Source organism: Planococcus citri, chromosome 3 (assembly GCF_950023065.1).
Source record: "Planococcus citri chromosome 3, ihPlaCitr1.1, whole genome shotgun sequence".
In the NCBI taxonomy this organism is placed as follows: Eukaryota; Metazoa; Arthropoda; class Insecta; order Hemiptera; family Pseudococcidae; genus Planococcus; species Planococcus citri.
This window is the reverse complement of record NC_088679.1, coordinates 81,988,629-82,003,407: the sequence shown is the minus strand read 5'-3', so window position 1 is coordinate 82,003,407 and position 14,779 is coordinate 81,988,629. Positions and strand designations below refer to the sequence as shown.

General features: G+C 36.2%; 1 protein-coding gene across 2 annotated transcripts in view; it reads left to right on the top strand.

The window, feature by feature from the left end:
• The first annotated feature begins 230 nt into the window (after positions 1 to 230).
• The window catches only part of Aps (diphosphoinositol polyphosphate phosphohydrolase 1 Aps), a 33,260-nt gene continuing 18,711 nt past the window's right edge, over positions 231 to 14,779 (top strand). The window contains exon 1 of one of the 2 annotated variants that reach the window (XM_065356037.1): positions 231 to 685. In XM_065356037.1, the coding sequence (XP_065212109.1) occupies positions 587 to 685 (99 nt within the window). In that variant the 5' untranslated portion in view covers positions 231 to 586. The remainder of the gene's footprint in view (positions 686 to 14,779) is intronic. The other variant, XM_065356036.1, reaches the window with a different exon arrangement.

The window sequence follows — 14,779 nt, the reverse complement described above, 5'->3', positions numbered from 1 at the left end:
TTGAAAAAATCCAAAATATGGGGAAAATTTCCCTGAAATTTGCCATTTGAGTGATTCAAATCGGCTCAGCCGAGCAAGGCGGCTTCAAAAATTTTTAAAGCGGCGGCGGCGGCTCAAAAAATGTGTGAAAAATTGGTGGCGGCGGCGGCGCGGCGCGGCGGCGCAGGGCTCTAGTTCTGAATATATATTCTCTGTGAAATTGAACCTTCTCTTCACGGAAATTTTTTTCGGTACATTCTTCGAAAAGTCGACATTTGACGTTTTGAATTGCAGTTTGCAGTATTTCTGCTTGCGATTTGTTTAATAATTTTGTGCGGAACGGATTATTTTTCCCTGCTGCATCGAGCATGGGGATTGTCATAAAATTTAAGTTTAATTTCAAGAGACTTCTCTTTATTGACAGTAATTATAGTCTAGGTTACATTTGATCTGTAGTTAAATTTTTTCATTTTCGTTGTCGCGTTCGCTTTTCTTTTTTTCTCAACATGGTGTTTGTACTACAAAGCTTATTTTTTAGTTCACATTTCGGTTAAGAAGATCCGCGTAGTATATAAATAGTTGTCTAGTTAATTTCAAGATTTTCAAAATGGTGAAAGAAAAACCGAATTCTACTCGTATATATGATGCAGATGGATTCAAAAGAAGGGCTGCTTGCATATGCGTGAAAAATGATTCAGAAGATCAGGTACGTTGCATTTATTTATGCTTGGCATAAATTTCTATCGTTATCGTTGGTTTTTAATTTATGTACGATGTGAACCCGCACCAATATTTCTGCTGTAAGTTCCGGTGACAAGTCAATGGTCATCGATATGCTACGTTGCGTTTTCTCAATCCTTCTGTCGTGTATATGATTTGCCTATTAATAGCATGTAGGTGCGCGTTAATTGACACGAACTCGATCGTGTGAGTGAAATTTGAAACTCACAGATCATGTTGTAGATTTAAATGGTTGAAGTGATTTTCAACTTTCTTACGGAAGCTCGTAGCGAACTAGCGATCAGCGATGGAAGTGGATTTGATGTTAAAATATTGGAAAAGTATTGTTCGCCGTCAGTTCCCAAGTTGAAGCTACCTGTGTCGTGAACTATCGAGTTTTGCACCTTATTAATCCCTAAGCTAATTAACTCGATACAAAATCCGATCTATTAAACCAAAGCGACCTTATTATACAGGCTATTGTGAAGTCGTACAAGCGTTGTAAGTTCAGCTCGTTCATTTACAACCTACTGAGAATTATGTAAATATTTTCATCTAGGTACGAAGGTAGAGGTACGAGTATACCTCGATAGAACGATGTCGAATGTATTGTACGCTTTATAACGATGGGAATCGGAAAATTTTGTTCAGAATTTGTAAATTTCTAAATTCTGGCTGAAATCCAAAAGAAATGATGAACTGTGTGGGATTATTGCGGTAGTCGATACGTCACGTTACGTCGTACTGTCGGCAGCCTGTCTTATTCTAGTGACCAGCTGTTTTGTCGCGTCTTCTGTTCCGGTTCCTTCTTTTCATTATGTTGGTTGTTTTCGAGGATGCTCTCTAAAATGAGGCTGATCTTCCTTTCCAAATTCCAAGCGCTATTTCGACTTTCGAGTCTGAATTCTAACGTCATCGTACAAATTACATTCATGTCTTTCATAACTGAACGAAAAAAAGAAAAAGAAATTACATTTTTAAAAACTTGTAAGCACCTGTTATCAAAAGTCTGAAACCTTTTGAATTTGAATTTCTACGAATCGAAAACGCTGATATGAACTTTTGCAAACAATCTGTAGATAATGCTTAACCATGCCATGCTTCTTAATAAGAAATCCTTCGGCTGTAAGTGGGCTGTATAATTGAAAAATAATTATTTAATCGGATCTAGAATAATAATAATAAAATGAAAAAAAAAATGAAAAAACGATTATAACGATAATATGCTTGGATTTCATGACGAAAATAATAATAATTATTCGCTTATTCTCTCAGTAGCAATATTAAATCACTAAGGTATAGTGACATATCCTTGATCTCGTTTATAATGTCTGGATTCGTTCGAGTTCGCATCTAGTTTATTGGGGACAAAAAATTTCCAATATTTGGGAATGGCGTGAAGAAGTGTCGTAATAGTTGTAGTCGGTTCAGTGCTAGTAATGGTGATGATTGGTGACCAACTCTGTTTATCGACCGTTGTAGTCGCTCGTCTAAACCTCTAAACCGGTTAATTCGATGTAATAAAACCAGAAATTTAGAGAAATAATTTTCTCCATGGAATCTAAAATTTGATCGATGTGTTTTAAATTTTGCTGACCACCGACCGGTCATCGTCAAGTCGGAAATCTCGACGAGGATCACGTCTAGGAAATGCTGCAAAACCTTGAGGAATTGGAATGCGGCAATTCTAGTTTTGAAAAATTATCAACCGATTTTAATCGTTGCTATAATTAAGTATATATAAAGAATTTTGCCACATTTCAAGCGTTCTGGTGTTAATGCGTGTTGTAGACTATTCGCACAAGTATTCGTGTACGGATATTATACATTAGAATTTATTTTTAACCAATTAATTACATACAAGGTGTTACGAAAATATTGCACATCTTTAAAATTATCTGCGTAGATCTACGAATTGTAACGTGATCTTACCGGGGGACATCTCGAGGTAGCCTGCATTTGATGTTGATGAAATCTCCGCAACTAAAGTATACATATAATTATGTATGTTGGAAAAAAAAACATAAATTGCCACGAATGGTCCATTTTAAGTTTTCAAAAATTCACGAAATCTTGAGAAATTAATTTGAGGAGCTGAAATTTTGATTATGGAAGTTTCAGACCATTTTTTTTCTCCCGAAAATCGCTGTAGTGTTCAATTCAGTACAGGGCATCTCGACAGGTTGCTTGGTTTGGTTAGTTACCACCTGTAAATGAATCCGTATTCTCGTTATCAGTCATTGCCTCAAAGTTTTTAGTTTTAACAGATGATATCTACCTCTGGAAGTACATATCTGGGTCATTCCACGTCAATTGGACCAAGAAGTGGTAGGCGGGTTCGGCGATTTTTTTGAAATTTTTCCTGTGGAAAGACCTTCCGAAGGGATGACCAATGGCGCAAATCGCAGCCCTCTATCCCATTTTTAACGGCAGCCAGGGGGTGTCAAAGTTTTCAGTGAACCTATAATATGTATCATCCATTTCAGCAGTGGATTACTCGATAACCGCGAAACCTTCCAAAATGGAACTATTTCCCATAGTTAGGGGGTTTGAAAGGCTTTTTGGTGATACAATCATAGAAATCAGTGTTGCCACTTTTTTTCGTACAAAAAATTAGCTCAAAAAGTTTCAAAACGTAGTTTTCATACCGTTCCGACTCTCAAAAATTCTGAAAAAAATATATTATGGACAACTGTTCATGCTGAACAACATATTAAAAAATTGGGATGGTAACTTGTCGCAAAGTCGATTTAAAAAAATTCTAAGTTTGCAAAAAAATGAGATTTTTTTATTTAAAACATGAAACAAAGTTTTGATTGGTAAAGTTGACCCATTTGACCCCTATTTTTACATATCCGTTGAAAACGTTGAAAAACCCCTTTCACTCAGTGAAATTAACTCATCACAAAAAAATCAAAATTTGAAAAAATTCAAAAAATAATCAAATTTTAATTTTTTTGCTGTGAATGTGTTTTTTATAAGCTTTTTCATGAAATACGTCTGAAAGAGGTCAAGCCATACCTATACAAACTACTATGTACACTGAAACCCTATCTACATGCATTTGAATATATATGAGGTGGAAAATGCCTATTTATATTTCTTTGGCACTGACCACCTCTTACAATCTAATTATAATAAAAATATCTATTTACAATTTACATCTTCAATCTATAGTCATCTTCAGGGTTCAAAAGTCTTCATCAGGCTTTCTGCTTTTCCTGATGGCTGCAGACCCGGACTGTGATTGGAGTATTCTTGAAGAACTCGATTAACGAGTGTCTTACCAGGCTCCAATCCAGCTGGTCTCATCCGCAGACTATCTTGGGAATCGCCAACTGCTTGATGTTAAGCTGTGTACATTATTTATGACTAGGTTCTTTAATGTCATTAAGAAATTTTGTACAGTAGGCTTATCATTGTACCGATCTTTGGTGACCATGTACAAAATAAAATTTTCTGTCGTGGTACCGTTTACTTTGCCTTCCTTCTTGATCTCTACCACATCCCAGACCGAAGCCCCCCTTCTCCTCAAGGTGTCCCTACCCTGAAATCGCCTAGTGATTTGATAGGCAACCCCCTGAGACATTTCGAAGTCTGCACTGACACAGTGTTCCAGTTACAAAAATTTCCTGTACATGAATCCGTATTCTCGTTATCAGTCATTGCCTCAAAGTTTTTAGTTTTAACAGATGATATCTACCTCTGGAAGTACACATCTGCGAATTATTGAATTGATGCATTATTAAGATTTGAAGAATTCCAATTGATACGGCTCACTGATCTACGTACCTTGGTACCTTACCTATACAGTTTACAATGCTCATAGTTTTGTTTATACGACGTAGGTAATGTCTATTGTCTGTAGTATAGACACAATTCAGACTTTTTTTCTGCTGTCGTTGTCGTCGCCGTAGTCGAATTAATTATGCGAAAGGCGAAACCACCGGGAGTTTTATATAAACCTATCGTGTTTACCTGCCCTAAATACGCAATCACTTGTGACTTGTTTACATTTGAAAATATGTACCTACACTAGGTTTGTTAAACAAGTTTTGAAAAAAAATTCAATGATGGATCTGATATCTTTAGTGTAGGCGAATAAGCATTTAAAAAAACATTTTTACCTAGCCAAGCTTTTTTGGCGGGAAATTGTCGAGGGTGACCCCATGAATAATTCCTGAGAGTTACCACCCCGTACCCCTCTTGCTAATTTTTTTATGGGGGGCTGAACCCCCCCAAAATGGGTTTTTCGCAGATTTCTCCTCAGGGGTTGATTTTACGTCGAAAACAGTTCAGTACTTTTTTGTTCTACGTCAAATTTCCGATCTAGTGATATATCAACTGTCCTTCTACCCCCAAGGGGGGTGGGGCTAGAACCATTTAAATGAGAGGGGTTTTCTAAAAAACACAAAAAAGATATCGTCGTGTAGGAGGGGTGAAATGGCCCCCGAGAGCGTTCGGGTTGATAATAGCATGGAAGGTGGGTACCATCGAGAAACTACCGCGTGAAAAATTTCAGATCCACACCACCTCCCCTTTTTGGGGAATCCCCCTTTTTTGAAATTTCAATAACACAGTCCTCAGCCCCATTTCAACCGATTTTGAAAATTTTTCTGGAAGTTATGTATATCCTTAGTAGGTATCCCCATAAAAATTTTCAACCCCCTCCCCTCATATTTACCCCTCAAAATGGTGTTTTTTTCATTTTTTTATGCCTGTTAACAACCAAGATTGCGAGGTACAATTTTGGAAACACGTTTTTTGGATGTATTTGTGACCCCCAAACATCATATACTATATTAAAAAATTTTGCTTTGGTGCGCCGTGGTGAAAACTTGGAATAATGTATCTTAGGGGGTGGGGGGTGAAATGGGAACTTTGAAAAAAAAATAACTAATAATGAGTAGGGTATCGTTTTCATATGATTCGATACCGCTGAACACGAATATGACGTCAGATTTTCTGCTACACTCACCTAGCCCTCTCCAGAGCCCCTCAACCCCCTCAATTTTCAGTATTTCTGAAATGAAGTTATTTTGATGACATTGATGTCGTTTTCATATGATTCGATACCGCTGAACACGAATATGACCTCAGATTTTGTGCTACACTCACCTAGGCCTCTCCAGACCCCCTCAGCCCCCCTCAATTTTCACTATTTTTGAAATAATCAAGCTATTTTGATGACATTGGTGTCGTTTTCATATGACCTCAGATTTTCTACTACAGTCACCCAGTTCTCTCCAGAGCCTTCACCCCCTCCTTAGTGTTTATTATTCTTCCATGCAATAATTCATATACTATTACAGAAAGGGTTACTAGTTTAGCACTGAATTTTTTTTTGAAAAAACAATTTAAGAGGCCTCATCCCCCCTTAACATGTTCGGGAGGGAGTTGGTGGACAAAATTTGTAAGAAATTTGATGTACAACAAAATTACCGAGCTATTTCAAATTTGAAATCAATCCTCGAGGACGAATAATGAAAACTGAGGGGGGGCTGAATGCTCTGGAGAGGGCTAGGTGAGTGTAGCACAAAATCTGAGGTCATATTCGTGTTCAGCGGTATCGAATCATATGAAAACGACATCAATGTCATCAAAATAACTTCATTTCAGAAATACTGAAAATTGAGGGGGTTGAGGGGCTCTGGAGAGGGCTAGGTGAGTGTAGCAGAAAATCTGACGTCATATTCGTGTTCAGCGGTATCGAATCATATGAAAACGATACCCTACTCATTATTAGTTATTTTTTTTTCAAAGTTCCCATTTCACCCCCCACCCCCTAAGATACATTATTCCAAGTTTTCACCACGGCGCACCAAAGCAAAATTTTTTAATATAGTATATGATGTTTGGGGGTCACAAATACATCCAAAAAACGTGTTTCCAAAATTGTACCTCGCAATCTTGGTTGTTAACAGGCATAAAAAAATGAAAAAAACACCATTTTGAGGGGTAAATATGAGGGGAGGGGGTTGAAAATTTTTATGGGGATACCTACTAAGGATATACATAACTTCCAGAAAAATTTTCAAAATCGGTTGAAATGGGGCTGAGGACTGTGTTATTGAAATTTCAAAAAAGGGGGATTCCCCAAAAAGGGGAGGTGGTGTGGATCTGAAATTTTTCACGCGGTAGTTTCTCGATGGTACCCACCTTCCATGCTATTATCAACCCGAACGCTCTCGGGGGCCATTTCACCCCTCCTACACGACGATATCTTTTTTGTGTTTTTTAGAAAACCCCTCTCATTTAAATGGTTCTAGCCCCACCCCCCTTGGGGGTAGAAGGACAGTTGATATATCACTAGATCGGAAATTTGACGTAGAACAAAAAAGTACTGAACTGTTTTCGACGTAAAATCAACCCCTGAGGAGAAATCTGCGAAAAACCCATTTTGGGGGGGTTCAGCCCCCCATAAAAAAATTAGCAAGAGGGGTACGGGGTGGTAACTCTCAGGAATTATTCATGGGGTCACCCTCGACAATTTCCCGCCAAAAAAGCTTGGCTAGGTAAACATGTTTTTTTAATGCGATTTTTCTGCTAATTCGCCTACACTACTTAGTCAAAGTTCGAAAAATTTTCTTACTGCGAAGTGAGGCGAAGAAATATCACTCTTAGTTTTTTTCGTATCTCATTGGTATAATATTTTAAACGATATTAAGAAGATCGTGTCCAAAAAACAAAAATGTCCATCTATTTTGTACATTTTGAGGATACCAAAGGAGATCGGACATTATCACGACCGTCAGATGAATCTTTCTCCTCAATCCTCATTATACTCATTCGACCAGAATTGACATGAAACAAATACGAGTAATGAACATTTTTCAAAATTCATAGTTCGCTGTTTTCTTGGCAGCGGCGCGCGGCGTGGTGCAGTTTCAATGAGGAGTAAATGCATAGAGAATAGAGAGAAGAAAAGAAATTTATTTTAATGTAATTATTTATCGCGAAAGAATTCTCGCTGCGAGTGAATTTCTTTGTTGTCTTTGACCGTGCACTTTGGTGTAAGATAATAAAAGTAATAATAATTTAAAGGTACGTCTGCACTTTTTATACTTTTAACGAGTAAGAATTGGCGTCCAAGTGCAAAGAAAGCATCGGCGGGCGTTAAATTGAAAAATTTAGGCGTTGAATGGCTGACGAGAGAAATGAGCGTATATTTGTGTCTAAATAAAGCGCCGACGAGACGTATTTAAGTATAAATTTACCGAATCATGAAATAAAAAAAAAAATACAATATTATTGTTTCGGTAAACACGACCTGTTGACACGATTCATTATCGTTATCGTTGAGACGTCGCCTCGATCGACTCCCATTGTCCCATCCCTGTATGGCGTGTGTTATTCTCGAGACGAAAAAATTTATTATGCGCTTGAAAAATGATCGCTAATTACCTCTATATACGTGGCGGACACTCCTTCCTTTTTAGCAGTGTAAAAGAGTTGACAAAGAAGATAATTTATCTGTATGAGAATAACTATAAACGTGTCTCTCTGTCTATATTCGTACAAATTGATCTAATAATAATGTAATGTGTTGGATAAATTTAGAATCTCGAATGATCATCGTTGTTATTACGACATCCCCGCTGCTAACCCTTTTTATTTCACCGTGAAATAAATTAATTGTAAAACCAGTATATATGTAGTTGAGTATTTTAACACAATGTGCATTCTTAGATGCAATTTTATTTATTTTGGTGTGTTGATAACGTTGTACGAGTATGTTTTTCAAGTTGATTGGTTTTTTTTAAAAAAAACTAGATAGTTATTGTTGAAAAAAAAAGAGGCAAAAAACAAACTGAAAATGGATCTATTTTCGTTATTGATATCTATAATATTGTTCATCTCTGACTATTATTTCGACCTTTTTTTTTTTTTTTTGTTGAATAACGCGTAAATGATGATACCACAAAAGAGTACCGGAAAATTCTTTGACGGTTGAAAATTAACTGATTTAATGAGTCTGATACGCGTCGAAAAATCGTTTGCATTTGTGAAAAAATGAATATGTACTATTTACAGGATTGAATGACGAATTGAAATTCGAAGACATTTTGCATTTGCTATAAGTAGCTACTTGTATATATGTGTGGTATTTTTTTAGCAGTAGGTACAGTTCATAGTTCAAATGATGAGAACCTGCGAGCGAATCTCATTTTTTGATTGAAAATTTTTGTACTTGTTTACTCAGTTTTAGTAAGTTTCGAATGGAAAAAATTCCTGATCACTACTGTTTTTTCAGCAGTCTTCTCATTTCATTTTATGAGAGAAAAACTTGCGTTTTCTTGCCATTTCGATTGTTTACCCCTTCCCTCCCCTTGACTTGGGAAATTGAAACTTGACGCTGGTAATCGGTGATGCATTTCAAAGATTTCCGCACTTTCTGACCTCATTTGACCTCTTGTCGAAAAGGGGACGGTTGATTTTGCAGCCAGTTTTCGTGCTTTCTTAACTCGAATCTATCGAGGAAGAAAATTGTTGCAACAAATTGAAATTTTGCGTTTTCCTACCTTGGAAACCCATTCATCTTATGTTGTACTTGTTATGAAAAACTGTACATTTTTCATTTCGTTATCATATCTTATTATATGTATATATAAGACTTTCGACATTTTGGCAGTTTGTTTCGTAACAGAAGACGCGTAAATGATGATGATATAAAATGACTACCGGAAAATTGTATGACGGTCAAAAATTAACTGATTTAATGAGTCTGATACGCGCCATCGAGATTAGATTCTTTCGAGTTTGATTGAAAATTTTCCGCTTAATTTTTGCTTCCTCTCGTTTTTAAACCATTTTTATTTTAAAAGTGTTTGTTTGCGCTTCACAAATTGTAAATTTTCAAGAGCTTTCGCCATCGCTTCATTGGGCAAAAAAACATATGTAGGTACCTACCTACTTATTCTTTTTTTTCTTTTTTTTAAATTCAATTTTTAAAAATCAACAGCCAAAAAAGCATGAAAAATGATCTCGGTAGTACGTAATCGTATCTATCTCGTTATGTTTAAATTGAATTTTCAAATAGAGAAATTTCAAAAATTTCGAAGAATTCCGAACTTTTGTCAACTTTGGAGATCAAATTTCGCTGTACCAGAATTTTGTTTGCAGTTTTCCAAAATTTTAAAGTTAAAGTCAAGCTAATGAATGAATGACTGACTAACTACATAGTGAATTAGATTTATGAAATTTTCAAAAACTGAGTCAACTTCGGTAGGGTCATCAAATTTAGAACATTTAAATCATTAAAAATTACCAACCACTTATAATATTTCAAAAATATTGGGAATAATTCAGAGAAAATTGCGTAAAACGTAACTGAAATATTTAAAAAATGCATAGAAATTTATTTTAAAACGTTAAAGTTGCAAAAAACTATAATAAAGTGCAGCATTTTTTTTGTTGCGAAATTTAGTGAAAATGACAGAAACATTTGAAAAACATCAAAATGATCAAAACTGGTATGAGTTTGTGAAAATTTCACCAAATTTGCATACAAAAATACGTGTCTAAAAATTTCAAAAAATTGATGTAATTTTTGTAAGGTAAACTTTTAGCAACAATTCTGATTCGAATCACGGATCATGAATCTCGTCTAATCGTGAATTTTTGATCTGAATCGTGATTTGAATCCGTATCCAATCAACCCTAACATGGATGTAAAAATTCAAATTTTTCTTGATTCGTATTCGTACCATGAAATTTTTCAATATTTTATTTTATGATCTTTCGACATTTTTACAGTTTGTTTCGCAGTTGAATGCGCGTAAATGATGATAATACAAGATAATATGTACCGGAAAATCATGACGGTTAAAAATTAACTGATTTAATGAGTCTGATACGCGTTGAAATGCGATTCTCTGGAATTGAAATTAAAAATGCATCCAGATGTACCTAATTTACATATTTTTTCTTTTTGCTTTTTTTTCTCGATAAATGACGAGCTGGTTTGCTGCATATGTACGAGACGATGCATAATATCTAATTTGTTGTAGATGTGTATTGTGTATGTATTATTATTTGTATTATTTTATTTTTATTTTTTAAATTTCTATTCGGTATCGTATATCAAAGTTGAATGTGCACATGTGAGATAAGCGAGCTTCACGTGTGAGTAATGGCATTTCGTTGCTTTTTGACAGCATTTTGATCTGGGAAAGAAATCTATGCCGACCAATCAACTAGGTATACATCTACATACTCGTACGTGTATTTTTAACGTAAACAAATAGGCGATACAAAGTAATGAGATGAATGAATGGATAAACCACATATTGAAGGAAAATGTTCGAGATCGGTGTGAGACGTTTTCAGTGGATAATGGATATCCCCTTGCTCGGCTATAGAAAGAAGGTAAAATCACCGGTGTTCCTTCTTTTCCGTTTCAAATGAATTTTTCGAAATATTTTTACTAGTGAAATTTGAGCATTTTGGGAAACTGTAGAAATTATAGAAACAGACTGCCGCACTGAGATACTTCGATATAAATACGTGTATCGTGAATTTTAACAAAAAAACCGAAATAAATTTCTATTAGGAAATAAATCTCTGTACAACAAAAATGCTCAGGTTTCTCATTCCATTTAGTTTTAATCAAAATTATGCTTCCTTTTCATTTTTCAATATTGTTTCTAGTGTCGAGTTTCATCGTCATTTGAAGCATTCTGAGCAGAAATGTTTCCACTTTGATAACTTTTTTTTTTTTTAGAAATTTAAGAATTGGGCATTTTTTCTTATACCTACGTAGGTATTTTTGAAATGAATTTTTGTCTGAATCATCAATTCTCAGCTTACTTGTGTAATAAGTACAACTATGTATGTAGTACAAGTATTCTTGAAATCAATTTAAATTCAATCCATCAGCTTAAAGATCTGATCCAATTGATTAGGTAGGTACAGTTAAGTACAATAAAAACGTTGATTTTTGTGTGTTTGTGTAAGTAGTATGTATTGTGTTCGTACATATTTACCTACGTCTGGTATCAGCGACTACTTAAATGCAGCCAAGGTTAGATCGGTATTATCATTTGCCAAATGCACGAGTTATAACATTACAAGGTCCTAAGGTCAATATTCGAATTTCATTACGTAATTAATGACGCATGTACCTACCTACAGTATGTCCTACTCTCGGGCCTTCGCAATCATACACCTTAAAGTACCTACATTTATATTATTGTGCTGATGTGCCCCAACTGTCCATACGTGTATCTGTATTAACTCATTGAGATTTTGAGAAGAATGTGACGGATGAAAATTGGAAAATTTCATTATTTATATGTATATGGGAAGGAGTATAACTTCGATAAGCAGATTCAAAGAAAAAAAAGGAGGTCATCTTAAAATGGGCAGTTTTTCTATCCCGATTTTCGATTTAGAATCAGAAAATTTTCAATAATATACGTAGTATGTCAAAATCTTTTGAAGCCAAAATCCAAAATTTTGAAAAAAAAAATTAAAAATGATTTTCTACTCAAGTTCTGACACTTACAGAATGTGAGAGTGCCATAATTTTCTAATTAAAAAATTTTTTGGTCAAAAATGAAGAAATTGACGGTGGGGATTTTTATTTTTTTTTAAATGTATATTTTGGAAAATTATTTTCTGTAAAAATAAGATTCTATAAATTTCGAAAAATATTCACAGAAAGCTGAGGTACGTATATAAAAAATTGAAAGAATCGCTGGCATGAAAGCTCAGTCACTCACTGGGATCAAATTTCATTTTGGGATTTTGGGTCGAAGTAAGATACTAGATATAGATCTCACCTTACTGCTCACATTGGATCAACGATGAAATCCCAAAATAAGCGCCTATAAATTTTGAACATTTTCCACGAAAAGCTCGTACACAAAAGTTCAAATGTTTTGAGATGTGAAAGTTTACCAGATAGAATCAAATTTCATTCTGGAATTTTGGTGGAAAAAGTGCCATCGGTTACACGTTCACTCGTCTCGTATACGAGTATTTTAATTTTTTTATTAAACATGCGTCAAATTTACAACAGTCACAATGGCGTCAAAGTTACGGCTGCGAAACGATAGGGAGAGGAAAATGGTTTATGGTTATCGGCTGGCTACGTGAAAGAAAGGTCACATGCAATACGAGGTACAATACCAACAGAATTTTACGAAAACAAAAGTTGATCGCACGCTCGAGAATGGTGCGGATAAAACGACTCGAAATCGTACTCGTAATACGAGTAATACACTCGTACTCGTATACCATTTATACCCAAGTAGCACCCCAGCTTGAGCTGCACAGTGCACACAATCCGGGACAACGTCCGCGTCGCGTCGTCCTCCTGGTCGATCATCAGTTCACCAGTTCACCACCCTCCGAGGCGAATTTTACTCACTATCGGCTGGAAATGCTCGATTGCAAAATCATAGCCGGAGCTTGTGTCCAGAGATGTGTAAGTGTACAGTATGTACATGGTACAATGTACATCCACATACATACTAGTACGTGCAAAAACACCAAAATACTACGTTTACTGCTTCGAATATACGAGTAGGTAGGTACTAGGTAGGTAGTAAGTAAAGGAAAAGAAAAACAGTGGGAAGAGTAACAACCCGAAGCTTTGGGCTGCCGCTGCCGTTGGGTGCGGAGGTGTACGCTCCTACGTGTGTTTGCCCTCATTTCAACTAGTCTTGCGCCATCGAACTAGCACAAGCACATAGCACCAGCAGAGCTCGAGCGGCGGCCGCGACGCGACCGGCCTTTGCCTCAACTCGCCGCCAATTCCTCAAATCCGCCCCGATTACTCAGTCACCGCACCAATATTACATATTAAGTTTTCCTCGTCGAATTTCGCATTCGCGCCAGTCGCAAATTCGTTCACCTCTCTCGGCTTTCTCGCTTCTTCGCTTTCGCATTCGCACACTCGCGTGTTGATTAAATTTTCTTCGGGCCAACTCTTTCTTCACTCGCCCAACGCCAAACGCCAAACGCACTAGGTAGTATAGACTGTATGCTCGTAGATGGGTAATGCGGTAAGATGTGTAATATACACAAATAGGTACCTACATAACACCACACAGCTGTATCCCGCCCCCGCGCCACCATCGCACCCACTTGTAGGTTAAGCAACAACAACAGCCATGCCACCATCCCTTTTCAGTTTTCACACCACCCTTCTTTATTCGATCTATCCTGTCTGCCTATAGTGCTCACTTTCAATCGATCTTTGCCCCTGTTTTTTCTTCCATACGATGAAGCCACAGCGAGCGCCGCCGCTGGTGTTCACTTCATCTTTATCCCAAACCAGTGAATAGGTACGTGCTGATTTTCCTTCGATTTATGTTGTACCATAATGGAATTGCACAATTTCAGCCAGCATTCCATCTTCTACACATATCGAGTCAGTCGAAAAACTCGAGTACATTACATATGTAAACATAATAAATTCAAATTTAACAAATTTGTATTTTGGTTTTGAGGTTCCAATTTTACTCAACAATGAAAAAAAAATGGTGGAGGCCACAAAATCAATTTTTTTTCAATTCTCAAGACAAAGCATGAAAGCAACCACTCGAGGTGTCCGCCTCCGGTTTGAACAGATTTCGATTTTTGGAGAGAACATTGTAAATCTAAAACCTCCATGGCCAAACTTTCAGCTACCCAAGTTATTCGAGCAGCTGAAATGTTTGGTTTTTAAATCGAATAATTATCAACTTCTCAAAACGAAAACAGGAAATAGGGGCAGAATAGAAATTCGCCCAACTTTTCTCTAATAAAATTTTGTTCTTCGTACATACGATGACTGTCAATTTGTCTAATTCAAATACATACGAGCAAGTGTAGAGCAACTCGCACTTTATTACGAAACATTTTTCCGCTTCTAGAAATTTCCTCGCATATACTCGGACTGTTTAAAAAAACTTTCCGGCTTCCTTCGCAACTTTCTCCAACTGTGACGAATGACGATATTAATTATCGCATTAAGGCCGAAAATTAAAAAGAAAAAAGTGTCGGCTACGACAATGAAAATTTAAAAAACAACCAACACTTCCTATCATCAGAATTGTGTGACGTTTTCATCGTATAAATTACCGATCAAAGA